Source organism: Anopheles stephensi, chromosome 2, assembly GCF_013141755.1.
Source record: "Anopheles stephensi strain Indian chromosome 2, UCI_ANSTEP_V1.0, whole genome shotgun sequence".
Taxonomy (NCBI): Eukaryota; Metazoa; Arthropoda; class Insecta; order Diptera; family Culicidae; genus Anopheles; species Anopheles stephensi.
The window spans coordinates 46,065,342-46,084,824 of record NC_050202.1 but is presented as its reverse complement, the minus strand read 5'-3'; the positions used below and the strand labels follow the sequence as shown (position 1 = coordinate 46,084,824).

The following is a 19,483-nucleotide window of genomic DNA, read 5'->3' as shown; positions in this document are numbered from 1 at the left end:
GGGGGGATGATGGACTTTATGCTAACTTGAAACCCAATACGTAGTGTGATAATGAGGTCATGGTCAACGGTCCTCCTTCTAGATGATGACAGATCGATGTGAGACCTTTCCCTTTCTTCAGGTCCTACAGATATTTCGCGTTTCATAGACGAAACGCAACTAACGTCTGGATTTGGAATCTGGGAAAAATCTACAGCTTCCGCTTATTCGTTGTTCAGAAGATCATTGTGACTCAGATGAACTAAGCACATTTTAGCCGGCGCTGTTTTAGACCTCTTCTTTGACCTGACCGGAGAACCAATAAAAACTCTTTAATCCTGGTTGCTTTCCGGATAAATCACATGACTGGACCATCCCCTACCAACCACCACACTAATACAATGGACACCAACACGGGGATAATGGATACAAATACAAATTCTTTCTACAGTTGAAAATTCCACCGACTTTCCACGAATGGGGGGGAAAACGCACAAAAATAAAACGGACAGCAGGACAGAGCAGCGCCTCCACTGCAAACCGCGTTACAACAACTCAGTGAGTAAAATGTCCCTTTCAACCATTGTATTGTTTTTATATTTATCATCCGTTCTCTCGAGTGTTTCCACACACACACACACTGCGGGGGGATAAGGGATTCTCACCCTTTCTTCGTTCTATATTCCATTGTTCTAATAAAAGTAACGGGTAAAATGAGAATATGTTGTGCTGTTTGTAGTAGCAGCGCGCGCACGATTGAATAGAATAGGTGGTGTGTGGTTTATAATAGAAAGACGCGACCCAGCAGCGCAGCAGTGTTGAGATGGATGGTGGTGTGGTGGTTGTGGCTTTTTCTGCTGTTGACCGGGGGTGCGCTGTTGTTACGCGGAAGAAGAGTATCCACACACACGAGACGAGAAACAGGATGATTACGATTTAGTCTTCCTCCGATTCACTTTCTGCAAATTATAGGAAAGAAACGGGGGAGGGTAAGAATTAGTGATCAATTCGTCATCAAGCGCCCTTGCTAATGCTTGCAGCACACAACAAAAACACATACCTTCCTCAGCGTTTTGCAACCACTCAATGAATTTTTTCATCTGTTCCAGGAAGTGCATTTTTCCCTTGTTAGAATGGCCTTCCTTGTACCACTTCAGGATCGAATCTTCCGTGATGACTTCGGCTGCAAAAAGAGGAAGTTCGAATTAATAACAGAAAGGGTGTGTGTATGTGTTTGTGTGAGGCGGAGGATGCTTACTTTTGTAGAAAAGCAAAACGATCTTCGAAAAAGCTTTCATAAAGTTCATGTTTTCGTAGCAAAACTCTTGCACCTTCAGCAGCAGTACCATCTCCGATCGGTCCGTGGTGGTGAACGCTTCGAACAGCGGCGTGTAGGTGCGCAAATGTTTCAGTGCCTGCTCCGCGACCAGCTCCTCCTTCTTGTTCCATTCGGCTAGCGACATAACGGTGGACCAAATCTGCGTCGGTGCGTTGTCGTGAGATGGGTTGGTGGTGGGAAGAAAGGTAAAATGAAAAAATCCGTCATTAAAAAGAACTCTGGGAAAAACAAACGAGCGCGGGAAAGGATATTTGCTTTGCTTAAGCGCGTTAAGCTAATGTTCCTCCTTTTAAATGTGTTTGAGATATGCTCCTTCACCACGCAATGGAAAATATCCCACAGTTAACACTCTTGAAGGACATTACTCTGGCTAACCGGTTGGAACCACCAGGCGCGGTTTGGAGAATCCGCCAACAGTGGATTTGTCTTGGTGCCACACACACACAACACATAAAGGGAAACAAAAGAATAAACACGGCAGTAAACAAAAAATTTTGACTTATTCGTCGGATACTTACGAGACCAACTACTTCATGCTCGGGAATGTTTGATTTCGTCGACATTTCCTTCGCGTCGGCGATAATATCCTTAATTGTCTTGTTATCGTTAATATCATCAACTAGCAGCTGTGAAAAGAAGGAACACAATCGAGAAAGATGGTTACTTTAAGGTAATATATAATAAAGTATCAAAATAGTATTAGACCACTATATTATATTAACCAGCCCGTCCTGATCGTCTCGTTTTAGAGCGAGGATTAGTGATGGCTCATACGACTCTTTTCATGGATCGACCCGGAGTCTAGTCCGACCAACGGGGTGCAACGAGTCCGGGGGTCCGGGGCATCCCGTAAGTTCGATCAGTTCAGTCTAATACGTGGGTCGATCAGAACTCGCTGAAACTTAGGAATACAACCCGAACGTCGCTTACGATTCCGGGTCGCTTACGGATAGCTTGGGAGGGTTGAACAAGCATCACCTCAAATCTATTTAAAAGAAAATTATGCTGGCAAACTTATCATACCTGCTTAAAATCTAACTGCCTGTCTTTTTAACTGTCGCAGATCACACAAAGGCAAGTAAATGCTTCAGAGTTTCGAAGTCATTTACTGAAGCACATTCTCTGACTACTTTCTTGCACACGATTTCCCACCAAATTTAACATGGTTAGAGCGTTAATATCTGGTTCTACTAGCTAATGTGCGATCTGGTAACCGATCTCACTACAACACAACCTCCTCGAAAGGTCCCCTGTGTCCTGTCATTTCTGCCTTGCCTTGGCCTGATTTTACCCATAGCTGGATTCACAATCTCACGGTCTCGGGATAGCTTCAATAACAGTTACATCAACAAAATGTTGATAATATGAAATGTTCATGGTATCGGGCGTTTCTATCCGACGCAAAGTGTCCGATACATGATTAGCCGATAGCAAGATGGATTATTCTCTAGCACCTATCCGACTCCTCCAAATGGATCGATCATCAGCAGGTTCTAATTGGTGCGAATCTGTTCAGTAAATAATGCCTTACAAACTACAGCCGCCGGTGTCACCTTTCCACCTACCTGCGTCAGTTCCCGTTTCGCTTCCTGACTCGCCTGAGCCATGTGGAGCTTGAAAATTTCGGCCAGATCCTTCTCGACAAGCACCGTCTTGAGGTAGTCCTCGCTGCGCTTGTTCATGGGCAGAAAATCCATCAGACGGGTGTCGAGACCGCCCTTGCGCAGAGCCGCCACCAACGGCGCATTGCCGCCCTTCTCCTGCTTGAAGGTGATGAACACCTCCAGCAGAAACTCCAGCGCTAGCCCGTCCTTCGTCAGATGTTCGTTGTTCAGCACGTTCAGCACTTGCGGCGGAATGGAACCATTGGCTGTGCGGGAGAAAGGAAGTAGAGCAACCGTTTTATTCGTCACATATACATATGTTGTCGCGTCGGTGGACCTTTTGCGTGGATAATGTAATAGTTCTCATTGACGCCAAAAGTCATCGAACTTGTTAGGACTGTGCTAATAGCGTAAGCAAAATGAACTATTTTTTGTTATAATTCAATCTAGGCACTGTTTTGTACATTAAAGCACCACCTTCGGCGTGATCGATTCGCACGCGCCTCCAGTCATTTGATCCTTGGTGCCACACAAGCGAGAAACGTGTGTCCATTACCCCTCGCTGTTAAAAGTAGACCCCACTTCTTTAACCAGGAAATGCATCTGACAAGAAACTTACCCATCCACAGAGCCGTCATGCGAGCGAGCTTGATCCGTTCGAGTGGTGTAAAACCCTTGATGAAGATCAAAATTTTCTTCATTTCCTCCTCAAACATTTTCTCGAGATACTTGTATCGACGCATAAGCCGTATAAAGATCTAGTTGAACAGCGTGTGGAAAACAAAGACAAAAAGAAAGACGGGGAAAAATATTATCAATGTGTGTGTCAAAGTTTGTAGTGTGCGTAAACTGTGTGTAGACAAAAATGTAGGAAAACTAGAAAGGAATACGTCTTACAGGAAAGAAAAGAACGTTTCTCAAGCAAATGGATTCCACTATTGATTTGGCACACCTATCTACCAACGTAATGCTGCTGGGGATGTGAGCCAAAAGCTCACCGACATTAAGTTATAATTAAATGAAGTGTGCCGCCACTCAAAATAGTGCTCAAACGAACGGAACGGTCCGTTGCCTACCTGCTCATGGTTCCGCATCGATTCCATGTCTTCCGATGCTGCGAATATACAGCGATCGGTACGTGGTTTCTCGCCATCCTGCGAGATAGATCCTCCGGGAACTGCAAAAAGAAGAAAACACAATGGCCACGGTCAGTTTAAATTATGATTCATCATGTCACCCGCTGGCTACTTACCGAGTAATCCACCAGCAATTAAGATATCGAATAAAACTTCACCGTAGCGACGATAGTCGAGTTTATTACCAGCGCTGTCAAGGTACTTGTAAATTTGCTCTAGATCTTCAGCTGCTTCGAGACCTGCAATGACCGCGTCACGGAATCCCGTGGGGTCATTCTTCTCTCTTTCATCTGCAAGTAAAAGTGATTCAAAGGAGATAAATCAAATTAGTATTGGTTGACATTTTTTAGCATGTCGTAAACACAATTTTGCTTATGATGTAGCCAGGCGGCGTGTTACGACAAGTATTGGGAAACCCCGACTATGCGTAACATAGCGAATGCCGAAGCCAATATTAATATTACAGCCGAATTATATTGTTTATCCACAAACAGATGAGTACACCATCATGTTTCTGGCTGGAGACTGTGTACTAAAATTGTTGCACAACGCTTTAAACTAATGAACCGCTTGCTTATCGAACTGTCGCTGCAGAAGGCGGAATATGGAAGCTTTCAAAATTTGATGGGTCTGTAGCCAGGCGGCGTGTTACGACAAGTACTGGGAAAACCCGACTATGCGTAACATAGCGAATGCCGAAGCCAATATTACTATCACAGTCGTATTATATTTTTTAACCACAAACAGATGAGTAAAAGCATCATGCTTCTGGCAGGGGACTGTGTTCTTTTACACGACACTTTCCATAACACATCCATACGCAGGACCGGACATTACACACGACAAGTATCATCCCGCTTCATATATTGTTCCAGCTTTTATCGCGTAACTAATTTTGTCCTATTTGTCGCAGATCACACAAAGGCAAGTAAATGCTTCAGAGTTTCAAAGTCATTTACTGAAGCACATTCTCTGACTACTTTCTTGCACACGATTTCCCACCAAATTTAACATGGTTTGAGCGTTAATATCTGGTTCTACTAGCTAATGTGCGTATCTGGTAACCGATTTCATGGCAAACAACAGTAATTCTTCTACTGTCCTGCCATTTCTGGTTTTCCTTGATTTGATTTTATCCACCGCTGGATAGTCAGTCCTGCGGGTGGAGGCGGACGGTCTGGTTGGGATTTCATCAATAATGTTGACACATCAATAAAATGTTGATAAATGTTCATGGTATCGGGCATTTGAATCCGAAGAAGATGATCAGATTAGATATTTAGCCGATAACAAGATGGATTATCCTCTAGCACCTATCCGACTCCTACTGATGGATCTATCATCAGCAGGTTCTAATTGGTGCGTATTCACATGTTTAGGATGATAATGTCTTGTGGGGTATTGTAAATTGCATTGCTACGTAGATTTTATTCTTGAGCAATGACGAGTTGAGGTAAAAATTGGAAGCTTTCCTGAGCTATTAGCAGTTTTGTAACACAAATTCGATGCAAAGCGGTTTATAGAATATCACATTAACATGAGACTGTTTTCTAGATTTGTTTTCCTATTTGTTTGATTCACTACATCCGTGGAAATGGATTCCAACAACACACTCGAAATAGGATACGAGTACGTTTGCAAACGAGCAAATCATATATTCTCTCTACCATAGCTGCTCAATAGGTGAAGCATACAATTTCTTCCCGACCTATTAGTATTGTATGGATGGATTTCAGTAGCATATCCAACGAGAAAGGGAAAGGTGTTATTATTTAGTGTTTCTTCAAAACTTACCCCTTTTCCTGGTCTTAATGCGTTGACCTGATAGTACTGGTCTTTCGGCTTTCTGACTCATACAACAAATTACTGCAAAACGAAATAAGAAGATAAGATAAAATGCGATGAGAAAAAATTGATACAAAAGGTTTTAAAAGTATAACAAATTATGCTAAGTATAGATTTTAAATATTGTTTCCTCACTAATAATCCATAGTGTGTCTATGTTAAATTATAATTGTAATTCTCTTTTGCTCTCCCTTGAAACTCATTTGAAAAAACAGCAAATTTCACACAATATTGCTACGTTATGAAAAGTATGTTTTGCATAATAACATATGAAAAATCTGCATTAAAACACGCTGTACAAAATGAACCCCCACGAAAGGATTACTTTAAAAATGACACGTATTCGCCGCCGTCCATTTCCCATGACCTAAATATAACCCCCACCGACCCGATGGTCAGAGCCGAGCAGCAGGAGGCCATGAGCGTTGTTGATGTTGTCCTTGTAAAGTTTTCCTCGTTCAAACAGAGACAAATATATACACTCTGAGTAATCTCGGGACTGCTGCTGCAACAGTGGCATTGCATACAAACAAAAAAAACTAACAAAACAAGAAACACATTTCGTAGATCAATATTCCAAATGGACAATGTAACGAAAAACAGGTGCATATGGATGGTGTAAGTAACAAACCAAAATAATTTCAAACGTAAACAAAAACAAGTGGTGTGGAGGTGGGTGTCGCAGGCTGCTAAGACACTCGCGAACAATGCACAACCAATAGCACGGGGGGGTGGGATGTGCCATCCCGCACAGCGAGACACATTAAACAGGGGTAATCGATTCACACAACTCGTGGTCGTTACGAATCTGCGCTTGTTCGACAAAAGTATCTTACCCGTGTTTTCTTCAACCACGAAAATCAAACTTTCAATTTCTCTGTTCCCCTGACGACGAGGACGAAGGCGACGACGACGACGTGGCTCTTGCTTTTTTGGTCGTCGTGTGCAAATACGTGTTCGTTAACTGATCTGAAAAAGGGCAATACGAAGGTGAGAGATGATACACACACGTCAACGCAAGGAGCGAAACAGTCCACACACGTGTAGTAACTATACAACGTTGGGGCAGTCGCCAATCAAAAACAATGATAAAAAAACTGTACAAAACATTTCTACGCCCTTCACCACCCTCTCACTGTGTTCATCTCTCCTTTACGAGAAAAGCAAAATAATTTCAACATAAGACAGCACTATCTTATCTATATTCCTGGCCTAAGAAGTAAAAAAATAGTATCCAACATATGCACTGCACACACACCATACGTCTATTCAAATCGATCGAAACCAATCGATCCAAAACAAGCTATGATTGCGCACGCTGCCTGATGGATGGATCCTGCGACAGCGTTGAAAGCAATCAATTGAAAGAAGATTTGTAGCACAAGATTTTACACTTCACCAAAGTACGAACGAAATACGCCCAGTTAAGACTAGCTAAACATAAAAATAAAACAAAAGAAATAAAATAAAGCTTACTTAGTTACTGGTTTTCCGCAAAAATGAAGTCGCCGGGATCCGAGATCTATCCAATCACAAATGGGGATGGTGTGTTAAATGGTTTAGATAAAGATAAATTAAAACGAAAATTTAAAACTGTCACTCGCGCGCTCGGCCTGCTACCACTAGGTTCCAGTCTACAAACACAACAAATGTCTGTCGTGTCTCTGCTGCCCTGTGGTTTCCTCTATATTCTTCTTTTTTCTTGACCACTTCTTTTTCTCTCCCTTGCTCTCTCTCTCTGCCTCACTACTAGATCTCTGAGCTGTTTGCTTTGTTGGTTACAATATTGCAATTGTGAATTTCTTTTGTCTCCCAATGCACACGCGGGGTTATTATCTCTATTGCTTTTGTCGGCTTGAGGCGGTGCTGTGCGCGATGGTGAATTGGTGAGCGGGTGTGTGATGATAATGAAGACACTTACTTCTACCAAAAAAAGAAAAAGAAAAGAAAAACAAAACACAATGAAACATTGTTCTCTCGTCGTGCACATGATAGAATCATAGCAAATATTTATATGCTCTGTATCCATGGAAACTATTCTTTGTGTAGCAGCGATTCGCACAAGCTAAATTTGCAGTAGCCCTTTGTAACATGTGCATATTTTAGCATGCCATGAAACGCACACAAGTACAACGCAACACAGGTACACATGGCTAACAACCAGAAGTTGTGGTGGCTGAAGGTTCAACGTAGGAGGATTTCCCGATCTTGAACTTATGCGCTACTACCTCAACCGCCAATAACCGGTTCGAATACAAGAACGATCTCAACCCGTCTAGCTTTTTCTGCTACCCCGCTGCTTGAAGCTGTCCCTTGCACACCCATTACTCATAGCAGGCGTGCATATTTCATTTAAGAGAATGATAAGAGCGGCACACACGTGCACACCATCATGACTCTGTGACACATCGATTTCATCCAAGTAATAAGCTCTTTTAAACTAAGCCATTAAATACCCGCAGCGCAACTGATATGAAAATCTCAACCAACCCCTTCCAAGACGTCATTGCTCTCAAAACGTCGTTTTAAAGGTTAAGTTCCAGACACAATACACGATTTCATTCTCATCGTCACAAAGCGATACCGACTTTCCCGCAAGATCGATGATGATGATGACGACGAAGAAATGTCCCCTCTCTATGCTAGTTTATGTACTTCAGCAGCACATCCAACATGACACATCGGCACGGAAAGCTAGGTTAGGATTTACCATCCACTCGCCGCACCAACCCAACGACAGCCACCAGCGCGCGCTAGGCGCTAGCCCAGGGGTTGGGGCAATTTTTCGTCCACCTCATGCTTTTGCCCGAAAGCAAAACTAGCTGGAAAAAAAAACGCTTAATCGAAAAAATAGTTTTGTTACCCACTGCGAGTATCGGCAGCTTGCAGTATAGTAGGCGGTGGAATATTTTTCTTTACTACACAAAGCAACTGCTGTTGCTGCTGCTGCTTGCTTGCTCTGTGAAACGCCATTTCGCATTCCTCACAGTGGCCATCTTTAAACCCTCACCCATCGCACCAAGCGATATCATTTTAGCATTTTCGCAACTTTCCTTCTCGCACCAAAAACAATTATCAATGCGTTGAACTACAAATTTCTCTTTTCCAAATCGAATTTACGCATTAAGCGCTGATTCAAGATGAATTCAGCTAGCATGCCCTTCCGAAGCGAACATCAACTTCAGGGACAAATTTTTGTGTAGAGAAAAAAAAACCCTTTTACCACCATCGGGAGTGACGTACTCAACCTTGAAAGCCTAACACATATTCTAACCAATTTCCTATCCAATGCTTAACATCCTTTTGCCCGAGCGCGAGGGCAATTACCTAGGAGAGGGGACTTTACTTACAAATTTATTAGATAGTTCGCGGAGCACTTGACTGAACACAACGATCACACCACACGCGCTGACGATGGAGAAAGAAAAGTGTTATTCACTGTGCACACGGAAGTTGCCTACTCGGGCAGTTTTCGGACCGTCAGACGTTTCATTCGAGCAGAGGACAGGGTTCGTCGACATCAAATGATTGCTCGAATTGGTTGTTAAATCAAAGTGACGGTTGACGGATTCATAATTGAAAAATTATTAAAACACTAAAAATTCTTTTCGTAAATACTCGCGCACTTGCATTATTGTATGAACAGCAAAATGTTTAGCATTTACGCGCCTTTTAAATCAAAATTGCGAAACAGATTCAATTTCTTTGAAGTTTGTTGTTTAGTTCGTTTTTTATGCTATGCTACGCTGCGTTTTGAGGGATAATGGTGGCGACTGATAGTGCCGAATTTTACAGCCAGAAATGTTGCTTAAAAATAAGCATATGAGTTATTTATTAAAACATGCAAGCGTCTTACAAACGTCTTATAACACGAATCCTGCTCAAGTTACGTTTGCAGACGTTTGAGTGACAACAGCCCTGTTGCTGTTTGGGTATGCCTGATTCGTTCTGTCATCATCACTTTCGTTTTGGCAGAGGTGTTGATATTGGTGCGATAAAAACATGGCATCCTTCGTCGCAGCTAGCCGTTCGGCGATTAAATTTCTCCAAGTAAATACCATACAGTACAGCGCAAGAGTTCGCAGAATATTAAACCCCCTCGTCTCGTTTTAGCTACCATCGGCTGGCTTCCTAGCCCCCTGCCTGCAGAATGCAACAGCCCTCAGTCAGCAGCAAGTGCGGCACCGGCGTACGAAGCACTGGGATCCCAAGTGGAAACGATTGCGTAAAGCCAAGTTCATCAAGATCGACATACCGAACATGAACGAAAAGCCGGACGAACTGTCGCAGGAACAGATCAAGACGCGCATGAAGGAGCGTGGCATTGTGCCGCCCCGGCCCTGGCTGGAGCGCCCATTCTACATCAGCTGTACCGGCGGTGTCTTCGAGCCGTACGTACCGCCAGAAGGCGACGGCCGTATGTCGGCAATTTCGCGCGAAGGGGCTAAGCAAAAAATTGAACAGCTAGAGAAGAAAACTAAATCGATGATGGCGATCCGCAAGATCCGGAACTACGACGAAGACTTCGAACCGCCCGAGTTTGCCACCCTGGCGCAGGATATCTACATCGATGCGCACAAAACGTTGTGCGAGAAGAATAAGTACAAGCTGCGGGAGATCGTTACGGAGCGGGCCTACCCGGAGCTGATGCACAATGTCAGCGACAAGACGATTCGGTGGGCGTTTCTGAAGTCTCTCGAACCGCCCCGGGTCGTTCATGCACGGTGCACCGAAGTCATCACGAAGGAGAACATCTTTGCCCAGGTGACGGTGCGCTTTCACAGCCAGCAAACGTTGGCCATCTACGATCGGTTCGGTCGGCTAATGCATGGCAGCGAAACGGTGCCCAAGGATTGTCTCGAGTACGTCGTGTTTGAGAAGCATCTCGCGAACGAGTACGGTGTGTGGAGGCTGCACGAAAAGATTATTCCCGACTGGATGCCACCGAAGGCGCCCGCATTTATTACGTATCGCGTGGACGATGAACCGCCGGCGGCAGTGAACGCGGAAGCAGAGTCGAAGGAAGTCGTTCCGGCAGACGAATCGTCTAAAAGTGGATCGGCGGCAGCAACTGCATGAAAAGGGGATTAGTTTGTAACCGTTCAAAAGAACGCATTATTAGTCATCATGATAATAAACGAAATATGTAACGCAACAGCTTGTTAGACGAACAACATGGTTTCTGAAATAATTTACCGGCCAATGAGGCTTTTGTATCGGAGCCAAAGCATAGATTTTAGTTGTTAACTTTCGAAGTCCTTTTCTAGTCCCGCTGATCTATTTTGCCTGTCTTCAATGCAACCGCTTCGATGAAAGAAAGGACTTGTGAAATGGGCCTAGCATATCGTTTAGATATCAGCTAACACAGCAGCCAGCATGATTGAAACGAGGAACTCCTGCGATCCGGAGACGAAGGCCATAAGTGACACTCCGACACGACATCGACCAATTGTAGAGACCCTTGCAGTACAAAATCATTGTTCGAAATTATGTCTACAAGCTCCTGTCCCGAATAAACTTCTGTGGACTTGGTGCAACTGGTCTGCCTTAACGTCGCGGGGGTAACCAAACGTTAAACCGAACTGCCACGAGCCCCTCCAGAGGTACCTGGGGGCTTGAGCACAGGGCACGTCACCCTGCTTCAAGTAACCTACCGACTACAGAAAGCAGATACAATTATGCGATACCCGGACTTCTCGATAACAGACCCCCGCACCGTCCAAAAAATAATATTCTTATGGGCTCATGGAACGTACGCACTCTCTACAGAGCCGGAGCCTTGAAGTAACTTGATGACGCCCTAGCCATACTGAACATGGTCCTCGTAGCTCTACAGGAGATCCGTTGGTTATGGAATGGTGTGCATGACAGGGGTGGCAGTAACCACTACGACATTTACTTCAGCTGCCACGACCGCCACCATATGCTCGGAACGGGTTTCGCTGTCGGTTCGCAGCTAGAATCCGAAATCATCGGCTTCAAGGTTATCAATGATAGGCTATGCACCCTGCGCATGCGAGGCAGATTCTTCAACATCAGCCTCATCCGAAGACCGAAGACAAGGATGAAGAGGAGAAGGACCTGTTCTACGGCCGCCTCACAAAAATCATTGATCAGTGTCCCAGCCACGATGTTAAAATCATCCTGGGGGACTTCAATGCAAAAGTCGGTAGGGAGCCAATGTCCCGCCAATACATTGGAAGTCACAGTCTACATGAGCACAGTAGCGACAATGGTAGTAGATAGGTCCAGTTTGCAGCTGCAAACAATCTGTTTGTGGGAAGTTCCAAGTTTCCAAGTTCCACTTCCAATCAGATAGACCACGTGTTGATTAGCCGCCGAAGACAGTCGAGCTTGTTGAACGTCAGAACGTATCGAGGGGCCAACATCGATTCCGATCACTGTTTGGTTGGCTTAGTGATTCGTTGCAGAATCGCCCGTCCCCGCGCCAATGGGGGCGAAGTTAACACGCAGGCACGGCTCAACACGGCCTCCCTAAAGGACAGTTACGTCCAACAGGCATTCAAACCCGCTTTAGGAGAGGCTCTACTACCAGAAAACGAGCATGAAACTACGAGCGAACGGTGGAACGCTCTAAAAACAAAAATAATAAGCTGTGCCAATTCCACACTCCCACCACGTCGGGGCAACACCAGAACTGGTGCTAAACCGGGAGCGGTATCAAGGATTGTTGCAGCAGGCCAAGACCGCAAAGCGGTTGTAGCGCCTGATAAGTAAGTAAGGACTTGGGCGCAGATTTCAGGGCTAAGCGAGATCCATGAACGATTTCCCTACGAACCGGTTAGCGACTATCGAGGGTTACAATAAACTGTTGCACAATTTTCAAGCGAATTTTGCTACTCCTTGGGTTTGTGGACAATAACATTGGGATATGATCGAAATTTTGACCGTCATAGGAGGCTCTGACCGAATGCTCTACTAGCCAGGCAGCAAAGATGGCGACGAGCTTGATGATGCAGAGAAGATCTGCTAAGATTCCATTTTCGGATAAAGAAATCGTGGCTACAGCGACGGAGGTAGTAGTATGAAACGAGTCCACGCCAGCCCATGTGTCTAAGTTTGAACGAACGAAAACCTTTCTATCAATAAAATACACTTTTCTACAAAATTTAATAATTTATTAATAACCGTATGCTAAATTCCTGTCTAGCCCAAAGGACCTTGCGTCGGTGACTATTTACAACCAAAAGAAAGAAAGAAAGGAATCATATACTTCCGTGGCAAACCGTTAACATCACACACCACATCATATCACGCCGATTCAGTCGAATCGTAATCCCAGATTTGCGCTAAAATTCTAACCCATTTCAAATTTTGAATAAATTAATTTCTCTCGCGCAAACTGATGCAAAAACAAAAACACAACCCCTAAAAAATCCGCCCCTTTTTAAAACCTACACAAAACTGCTATTCCCTTGATCGAAATATACGTTACGAGCTTGTGCAACGGCCACACTGATCGCCGACGCGGAAGATGCGGAGTGAATCGTCCCACTACTACTGCCACTGTCCGCGGTACCACCACCGCTCGTCCGTCGGTTTCCTTCCCGCCCGATTGCTCCGCCACCACCCGCCGAACCATCACTGTGCGCCGCGGTTGAACTTCCAGTAATACCATTGCTTCCTACTGCCACCGGTGATGTACCAACGCCACCGTGATGATTGCTTAACGTGCTGGAGGGATTGGGACTGTTTCCTGCGGCGGTGGTGGTTCCGTTGGTGAGGCTGCCGGGCACAACATCATTACCACTCGTTCCGGGTGGTCCCGGTGCGTACGAGGCAGCCACGGGATGACCCCAGTTGGAGGGTTTCATCGGTAGTATCTTCGGCTTCGGGGGTAACGGTGGTGGCCCCTTTTGACTGTCTGCCGTACTCGCGCCCGTTTGCCCATCCAGCCCATTGGCTACCGGGGTCGCCGTTTGGTACCGCGTCCCGGCACTATGATTATGGTGATGATGGTGGTAATGCTGTCCGTGTGGATGATGATGCGGATGCACATGGTGATGATGGTGATTGTGGGACGGATAGTGTACCAATGGATAGGGATTGGTGGTGGAAGTGATCGCCCCACTTCCGCTATTTGGCGTGCCAGACGCTCCCGCCGTATGGTAGTGCATTGGATGTAAATGGTTGGCATGGTTCGGTGGGGAACTGTCGGGCGATAGCTCGTGCGGATGATGCTCACAGCAGCCGAGGGTGGTCAGGTCACCGTCGGCAGCGGTGCTAGAATCGCTGGAATGATCCCCCGGTCCGTGGTGGTGCGATACGGAGTTGGATGAGATGGTGCTGCGGGGTGTTGCGGCCACCGATGGTTGACCGTTGTAGGGTCTGGCATGGGTGAAGACTAGGGTAGTGTCTGGAAGGATATGCAGAGTACGACGTTTAGTGTCCGATGCAGTGGAAATGGGATAAGAATGTACCGGTGAAGTAATGGAACCACACGAAGACTTTATCCATCTAAACTATAGACAAGATATTTGCAATTAAATCCGAACAACAAGCAAAACCATGCAATTGAACAAATTATATCTACTTTAACACCAAACAGTTACGAATCTATAAGTATTAAACAACACTGAAACTTGTTAATTGTGTATTAATTTCATAAAATGATTATTTTAATATTAGAAACACAAATAACAAAACAGCTAACGTATGCATTCAAAAGAAGGATTGATTTTTCTAGCTTTGTATGCAATAACCCAGCTAACTGGTGTTCGTCAAATGTTGAAAATAGCTAACTTCACAACAACGATTGCAAAATGCTTAAGAGAGTGATTCTCAGGATCGTTAGATCGAATGAATGATCTTTAATTAGCAGGATACTACCCGTCTTAACGAGGACGTCAATGAGGCTTCCTTCAACAAGGAGGTTGCTTGACGTCGGATGTTTCTCCAGGAGAAAGGAGAAATTTATCTACTGACCTCATAATCTGTTCTAGTCTAATTTTGTAATTATCATTTGAAGTTCATTTAAAAGTTAAATAAAAACATTAGATCTTCAAAAGTTCGAAATGTTGTTCTGAAGATCAACGTATCTTTCCTGAGCCCTAGCGCAAATTATTTAGCAAACTTCTTCATTCGGAAGCCAGGAGACAGTTGAAAAAATGGCCATGAGGTCTTTCGCTTACTGTCGCTTACGGAATAAAAGGTGCCATAAGAATAGAGTGCCGTTTCTTTAAATGCATACGCTAGAATAGTGGAGGCAAAACCGTGAACAAAGAGAATAATTATACTGATGCGAAAATCTCATGAGTAGATTAGTTCCAAAAAAGTGTGCAAACGAAGAACTACTGTAATAAAACTCAAATATATGTATAATCGTAAAGGAACATCATGGCTGGATTTTTTATGGACAATTTAGTATCGAATTCTCTATGCGGAACTTCTTTGATCGAACATCAGATTTCGGTTCGATCGCCCTACAGAATGGAATGGAATAATGGACTCGCATAGCAACAGGCAACACTAGGGAACGAACTACAGTACAGGAACTAATGGATTTTGCGAATGGAACACGACACACACGACAGAAACGTAGCTTTTTGACTTCAATACGCACAGTAAATTGTACATTGTTACGGGCCAACCAGGACAACCCTTAGCCGAGAGCAACTTCAACTACACTCGATATGCTCCCTGTACAGGTGTGTACCAATGTTGTTTGGTGGCGCAGATCACGCGACGAGTTGCACACGTTCACAGACACAGAAGAGAATTAATGGAAAAATAGAGGAAATGTTAGTGGATCGTCGTTTTGCAGTAGTAGATTAGTAAGAGAGAGAGAGAGAGAGAGAGAGAGAGAGTGAAGCATCATTTTACACAGTTTGCTTTCTATGGCGACAACACGGCGTACCCCACACGCATTACTTACCAGCATAGCTAGTTTCGGATTGCGATCCGCCGCCACCGCCGTGAACGTGAAATGGATCGTCCTGTGGTAGCGGCGATGCGTTGCACTGCGTCGACAGATTCAGATGACTGTCGCTGACCGCCGCATGGACCGGTGACCCTGGACCGGAAGGATTCTGTCGTCCGCCCTGCCCGGTAATCGATAGCCGTGGTGCAGGTTGGGGTTTGTTGATCTGCTGCAGCGAACCGCCCACAAACTCGCTGGTCGGTGTGGTAGCCTCCGAGCGTCGGGCCGGTTTGCTGCGCGTCAGCTTAGACGGACCTGCCGTCGACGGTGCTGCAGCAGCCGCCACCGTGCTAGCGTTGCCCAGTGAGGCCGTCGAAGCGGACGAAAAGTTTTCCTTGTCCTTGAGAAAGTCTGGCAATTCGAAATTGATTTCCGTGCCGCGTTGATCTTCCAGGCGGCTTCGCTGGGCTCGCTTCAGTCCTTCCAGCAGTTCTGTGGGTATATGAAGAGCAAATGAATAAAAATTCTTCTGATACATTTAGCGCTTGTAACATACCATCGTTCTGTGATCGCGTTGGTATCTGCAACTTTACGCCCGCCTTCAATTTGGCAATGATCGGCTTCTTGATGCCCAGATTGTTCACACTCTCGCCACCGTCCTCCGAACCACCGGTGGAACACTTTTTACTTTTCGCACCCCGGCCACTTTCCGACGGTGCCGCATTGGAACCGCGACGACGGAATCGGTCGCGTCGGGTGGATGAAGTGTCGGACGTGCAATCCACATCCGGCGGTCCCTTCCCAACCGCTCCATTGCTGGCCGTTTTACCGTTCATCAGCTCGTTAAACACTTTGTTCGTTATTTCGTCCAGTGTGTTTAGCTCCTGCTGACCCGGTCTGGCTGGTCCCGTTTGCTCGTCCTTCACCGATTCCGTCTGTTCCTTGGCACGTGTTTGATTTTGGCTCATGTTGGTATTGCACGTGGCGGAGGCGGCTGTGCCACTTCCGAATAGTTGTTGACTCTTTGTGTTGGTTGCCACCGCATAGGAAGGGGGGTTGGAGGACGGGATTACAAAGGGGTGAGGCGGTTGCGGCTGATTGGTACCGAGTGCTGCGGGTTGACTGTTCAGCAGTTGCTGCTGTTGCTGCTGAAAGTGATGCACAATTTGCTGATGTGTGGCGGTGTTTATGACGGGCCGAGCTCCTGCCAGCGGACGACCCAGCTCGGGATGAACCGGTCCGCCGGTAGGTTCGTTCGCGCTGCGTATATGCAAACACAAACCATCCACCGTGGTTACGGGCTGTGTCATATCGAGAAAAACGTCCACGGTCGACTGTACTACCACCTTCATCTGGTCCAGCTCGTAATTGTACTTGTACAGGATGGGTCGCAGTACGTCTGCGAGCGGTTTCGTCGCTTTGCTCTTGACCGATATCATTTTCCGATTCGGAAGACTCAACTTGAAGACGACGCGCTGATCTATGTTCACCTCCTTCCCGGCCAAACTCACCGACGGTCCGTCTAGATCGAGTGGTTTCGTACCGCTGGCCAGAAATGCTTCGTACGCGTTGTACACAATGCCGCGCTTCTCTAGCAACCGCTCTACCAGTTCCTTAATCGTTTCGTTCGATCGCGTCTGCACAACGGTTGTGGCACCGTTCGAAAGGATCACCCGACAGAGCGTGTTGCGCGAGTCATCCGGATCGTACGATTTGCCACCGATTGCCGCATCAAAACTGTGGTAGGGGACAATGTTAACGGGTGGATATTAGGAAAACTACACACAACTGTGAAACAATCACTCTACGTACCTTGCAAGCGAGCTTCGCGAACTGTGTATATCGCTAGTGGAGTTCGTTGACAGCAGCTTCAACGTGTTGCTACTACTACCCCCGCCCGACGTTGCCATGCCGGAGGAGGATTTCTCGCCACCTCCCGTCCCACCAGAACCTGTACCCTTCCCGCTATCCTTCTTGGACGCATCCGAATCGCCGCGATCCTTTGACTTGCAGCGTGTCTTCCGATGCCACGGCAACAGCGACTTCCTTCGGCGATCCTCAGCATTGCTTAGCGATTTCTTTAGTTTCGTTACACCGGCAGCATTCGCACCGTTGGCAGTGGCCATCGTGGAACTAGTGCGCAGCATCGGATCCAACTGTTCGCCCGGGTACGGTAAAACCTGACCCTTCGCTTCCGCCTCCTGGCACACCCGATACATGTCGGACTTGATGAAGCGCTGGTAGCTGTCAAACTTCATCAGGTTGAAAATTTGCTTCTGAGCCGCGGCGAACAGAGTCGGTTCGGCCTGCGGCAGATTTTCCAGCGCAATGTTACGTGCGATTGAGTCCACATTGACCGGCTCACTGCAGCCAGACTCCAGGTGCCGGGCGAATATTGCCTGTGCTTCGCGTGCTCGTTCTTCGCGCTCGGTGAGCTGCCGGTACCGTTCGCATGCCGTCCAGAAGTAGATGTTTTCAGCCGAGAACTCTTTCTTGAGAAATTCCTGCAGAAGAGAAAGTAAAGAGCGATCGTCACTACTTGGCGATCAAATGTGATGTATTTTTCCATCCATTTTCTTACCGAGAAAGTATGCAGACCTCCAGCATCTTCCAGCAGCTTCTCGAAGGATGTTCCCCATGATGCGACTCCGGTTGGGCCGGTGGATGGCGCAGTGCTACCACCACTTCCTGCAGTTCCCAGCGTGCTACCTCCTGTCGCAACCACACCAGCAGCAGACTCAGTCGATAAGGTATCGACGCCACCGATGTACGGATTGTAGCCACTTTTGGTCGAGCTGTAGTCATCGTCGATGGATTTAGTGTACACATCGCTCTCGGAAGCGGCCAATGATGACGGGCGTCGGGATGAACCATTGGTCGGTGTGCGATGCTCTGTCGAGCGGGATCGCAGCGAGGATTGGCCCCAGCGTCGGAACGGAGATGCGTTGTGATTTATCTGTTTGCCCTGCGGAAGAAGTAAGCATAGAGCAAAACCAAACATGAAACACAGGTGCAAAACAACTCAATAGCACTTCTTTAGTAACATTTAAAGACTATACAATGATAATTCCATTCCCGAAAATGTTCCCATTCATCTTGCAATGTGACCGCCATCTTACATCTTGTTCGGGTTCAGCCGTCGGAGGTGCGATCACATTGATCTCCGGTACGATCGTTTGACGTCCACGACCGACACTGCCAACAACGGTTGAACCACGTTGGTCAGCCTCAGTCTCACCGTTACCGATGCTACTGGCATATATTTCGTCCTCCTTGATGAATCCCATCATCTTGAAACCGACATGGTCGTGTGAAGTGAGCAGCATGTTTGCACGTTGCTCACTGTCGTCGGTTTGCTTCTCGCCGCTAGGATTGTTTTTGTCGACGTCTTGCGGTGCTGTATCTGTATCGACCGGAACCGCCACGATCGATGGGACCACGGTGGCACTCGACGGTGTGGCAAAAAATCGTTTCCGCTCAACGTTCCGGCGTAGCGTGCTGCCGCTGCGCTGGAACGCTGTTGCCAGTGGACGAGAGTTACCGTCGCGAGCCCTCTCTTTGCTGTTGGCACTGTGATTGCTGTTATTATTGCGGTCCAGTTGCAGCGGCGCATTTGCTAACGCCTCCTCACTATAATGTTTGTACATTCACCTCACTGAGCTGGTGTCTCGGTGCAAGAGAGCGGTGAAGCGGCCAAGGA

At 46.3% G+C, this 19,483-nt stretch overlaps 3 protein-coding genes across 14 annotated transcripts in view; 1 reads left to right on the top strand and 2 right to left on the bottom strand.

Annotated features, from left to right (window-relative positions):
* Positions 1-542: 542 nt before the first annotated feature.
* LOC118506928 (protein krasavietz) lies at positions 543-9,392 on the bottom strand. Of its 9 annotated transcripts, none has more exons than XM_036044732.1 (12): positions 9,254-9,392; positions 7,380-7,425; positions 6,740-6,872; positions 5,853-5,924; positions 4,175-4,348; positions 3,999-4,099; positions 3,542-3,680; positions 2,884-3,188; positions 1,837-1,944; positions 1,238-1,457; positions 1,040-1,162; positions 543-938 (listed from the first exon to the last, which is right to left on the bottom strand). In XM_036044732.1, exons 4-12 carry the CDS (start codon positions 5,911-5,913, stop codon positions 916-918), a joined length of 1,254 nt encoding a protein of 417 aa, XP_035900625.1. In that variant the 5' UTR covers positions 5,914-5,924; positions 6,740-6,872; positions 7,380-7,425; positions 9,254-9,392; the 3' UTR covers positions 543-915. The 9 variants fall into 9 exon arrangements, with proteins under 9 accessions (XP_035900625.1, XP_035900624.1, XP_035900626.1 ...); XM_036044731.1 differs by having other exon boundaries at positions 7,380-7,826; positions 9,254-9,384; XM_036044733.1 differs by having other exon boundaries at positions 9,250-9,361.
* A 430-nt stretch (positions 9,393-9,822) lies between these two features.
* Positions 9,823-11,074, top strand: LOC118506934 (probable 39S ribosomal protein L45, mitochondrial). The gene is made up of 2 exons (XM_036044750.1): positions 9,823-9,953; positions 10,017-11,074. The coding sequence occupies exons 1-2, from the start codon at positions 9,906-9,908 to the stop codon at positions 10,980-10,982; spliced, it is 1,014 nt and encodes a 337-aa protein (XP_035900643.1). The 5' UTR covers positions 9,823-9,905; the 3' UTR covers positions 10,983-11,074.
* A 1,941-nt stretch (positions 11,075-13,015) lies between these two features.
* Positions 13,016-19,483, bottom strand: part of LOC118506888 (regulator of G-protein signaling loco) — a 42,386-nt gene continuing 35,918 nt past the window's right edge. For 3 of the 4 annotated variants that reach the window (XM_036044652.1, XM_036044653.1, XM_036044655.1), the window contains 5 exons: positions 18,365-18,748; positions 17,596-18,287; positions 16,340-17,520; positions 15,799-16,275; positions 13,016-14,280 (listed from right to left, as the gene is read on the bottom strand). In XM_036044652.1, coding sequence (XP_035900545.1) covers positions 13,319-14,280; positions 15,799-16,275; positions 16,340-17,520; positions 17,596-18,287; positions 18,365-18,748 — 3,696 coding nt within the window. In that variant the 3' untranslated portion in view covers positions 13,016-13,318. Of the gene's footprint in view, positions 14,281-15,486; positions 15,564-15,798; positions 16,276-16,339; positions 17,521-17,595; positions 18,288-18,364; positions 18,749-19,483 lie in introns of all 4 variants that reach the window. The other variant, XM_036044654.1, reaches the window with a different exon arrangement.

What these genes read in the sequence shown, in the direction of transcription:
- LOC118506928 (XM_036044732.1), bottom strand. Translation starts at nt 5,913, where the DNA reads ATGAGTCAGAAAGCCGAAAGACCAGTACTATCAGGTCAACGCATTAAG. An exon ending in CGATGCGGAACCATGAGCAG is followed by an intron (nt 3,681 to 3,998) that starts GTAGGCAACGGA and finishes CTGTTCAACTAG; the next exon opens with ATCTTTATACGGCTTATGCG. An exon ending in CGAAACGGGAACTGACGCAG is followed by an intron (nt 1,945 to 2,883) that starts GTAGGTGGAAAG and finishes TTCTTTTCACAG; the next exon opens with CTGCTAGTTGATGATATTAA.
- LOC118506934 (XM_036044750.1), top strand. Translation starts at nt 9,906, where the DNA reads ATGGCATCCTTCGTCGCAGCTAGCCGTTCGGCGATTAAATTTCTCCAA. An exon ending in CGGCGATTAAATTTCTCCAA is followed by an intron (nt 9,954 to 10,016) that starts GTAAATACCATA and finishes GTCTCGTTTTAG; the next exon opens with CTACCATCGGCTGGCTTCCT.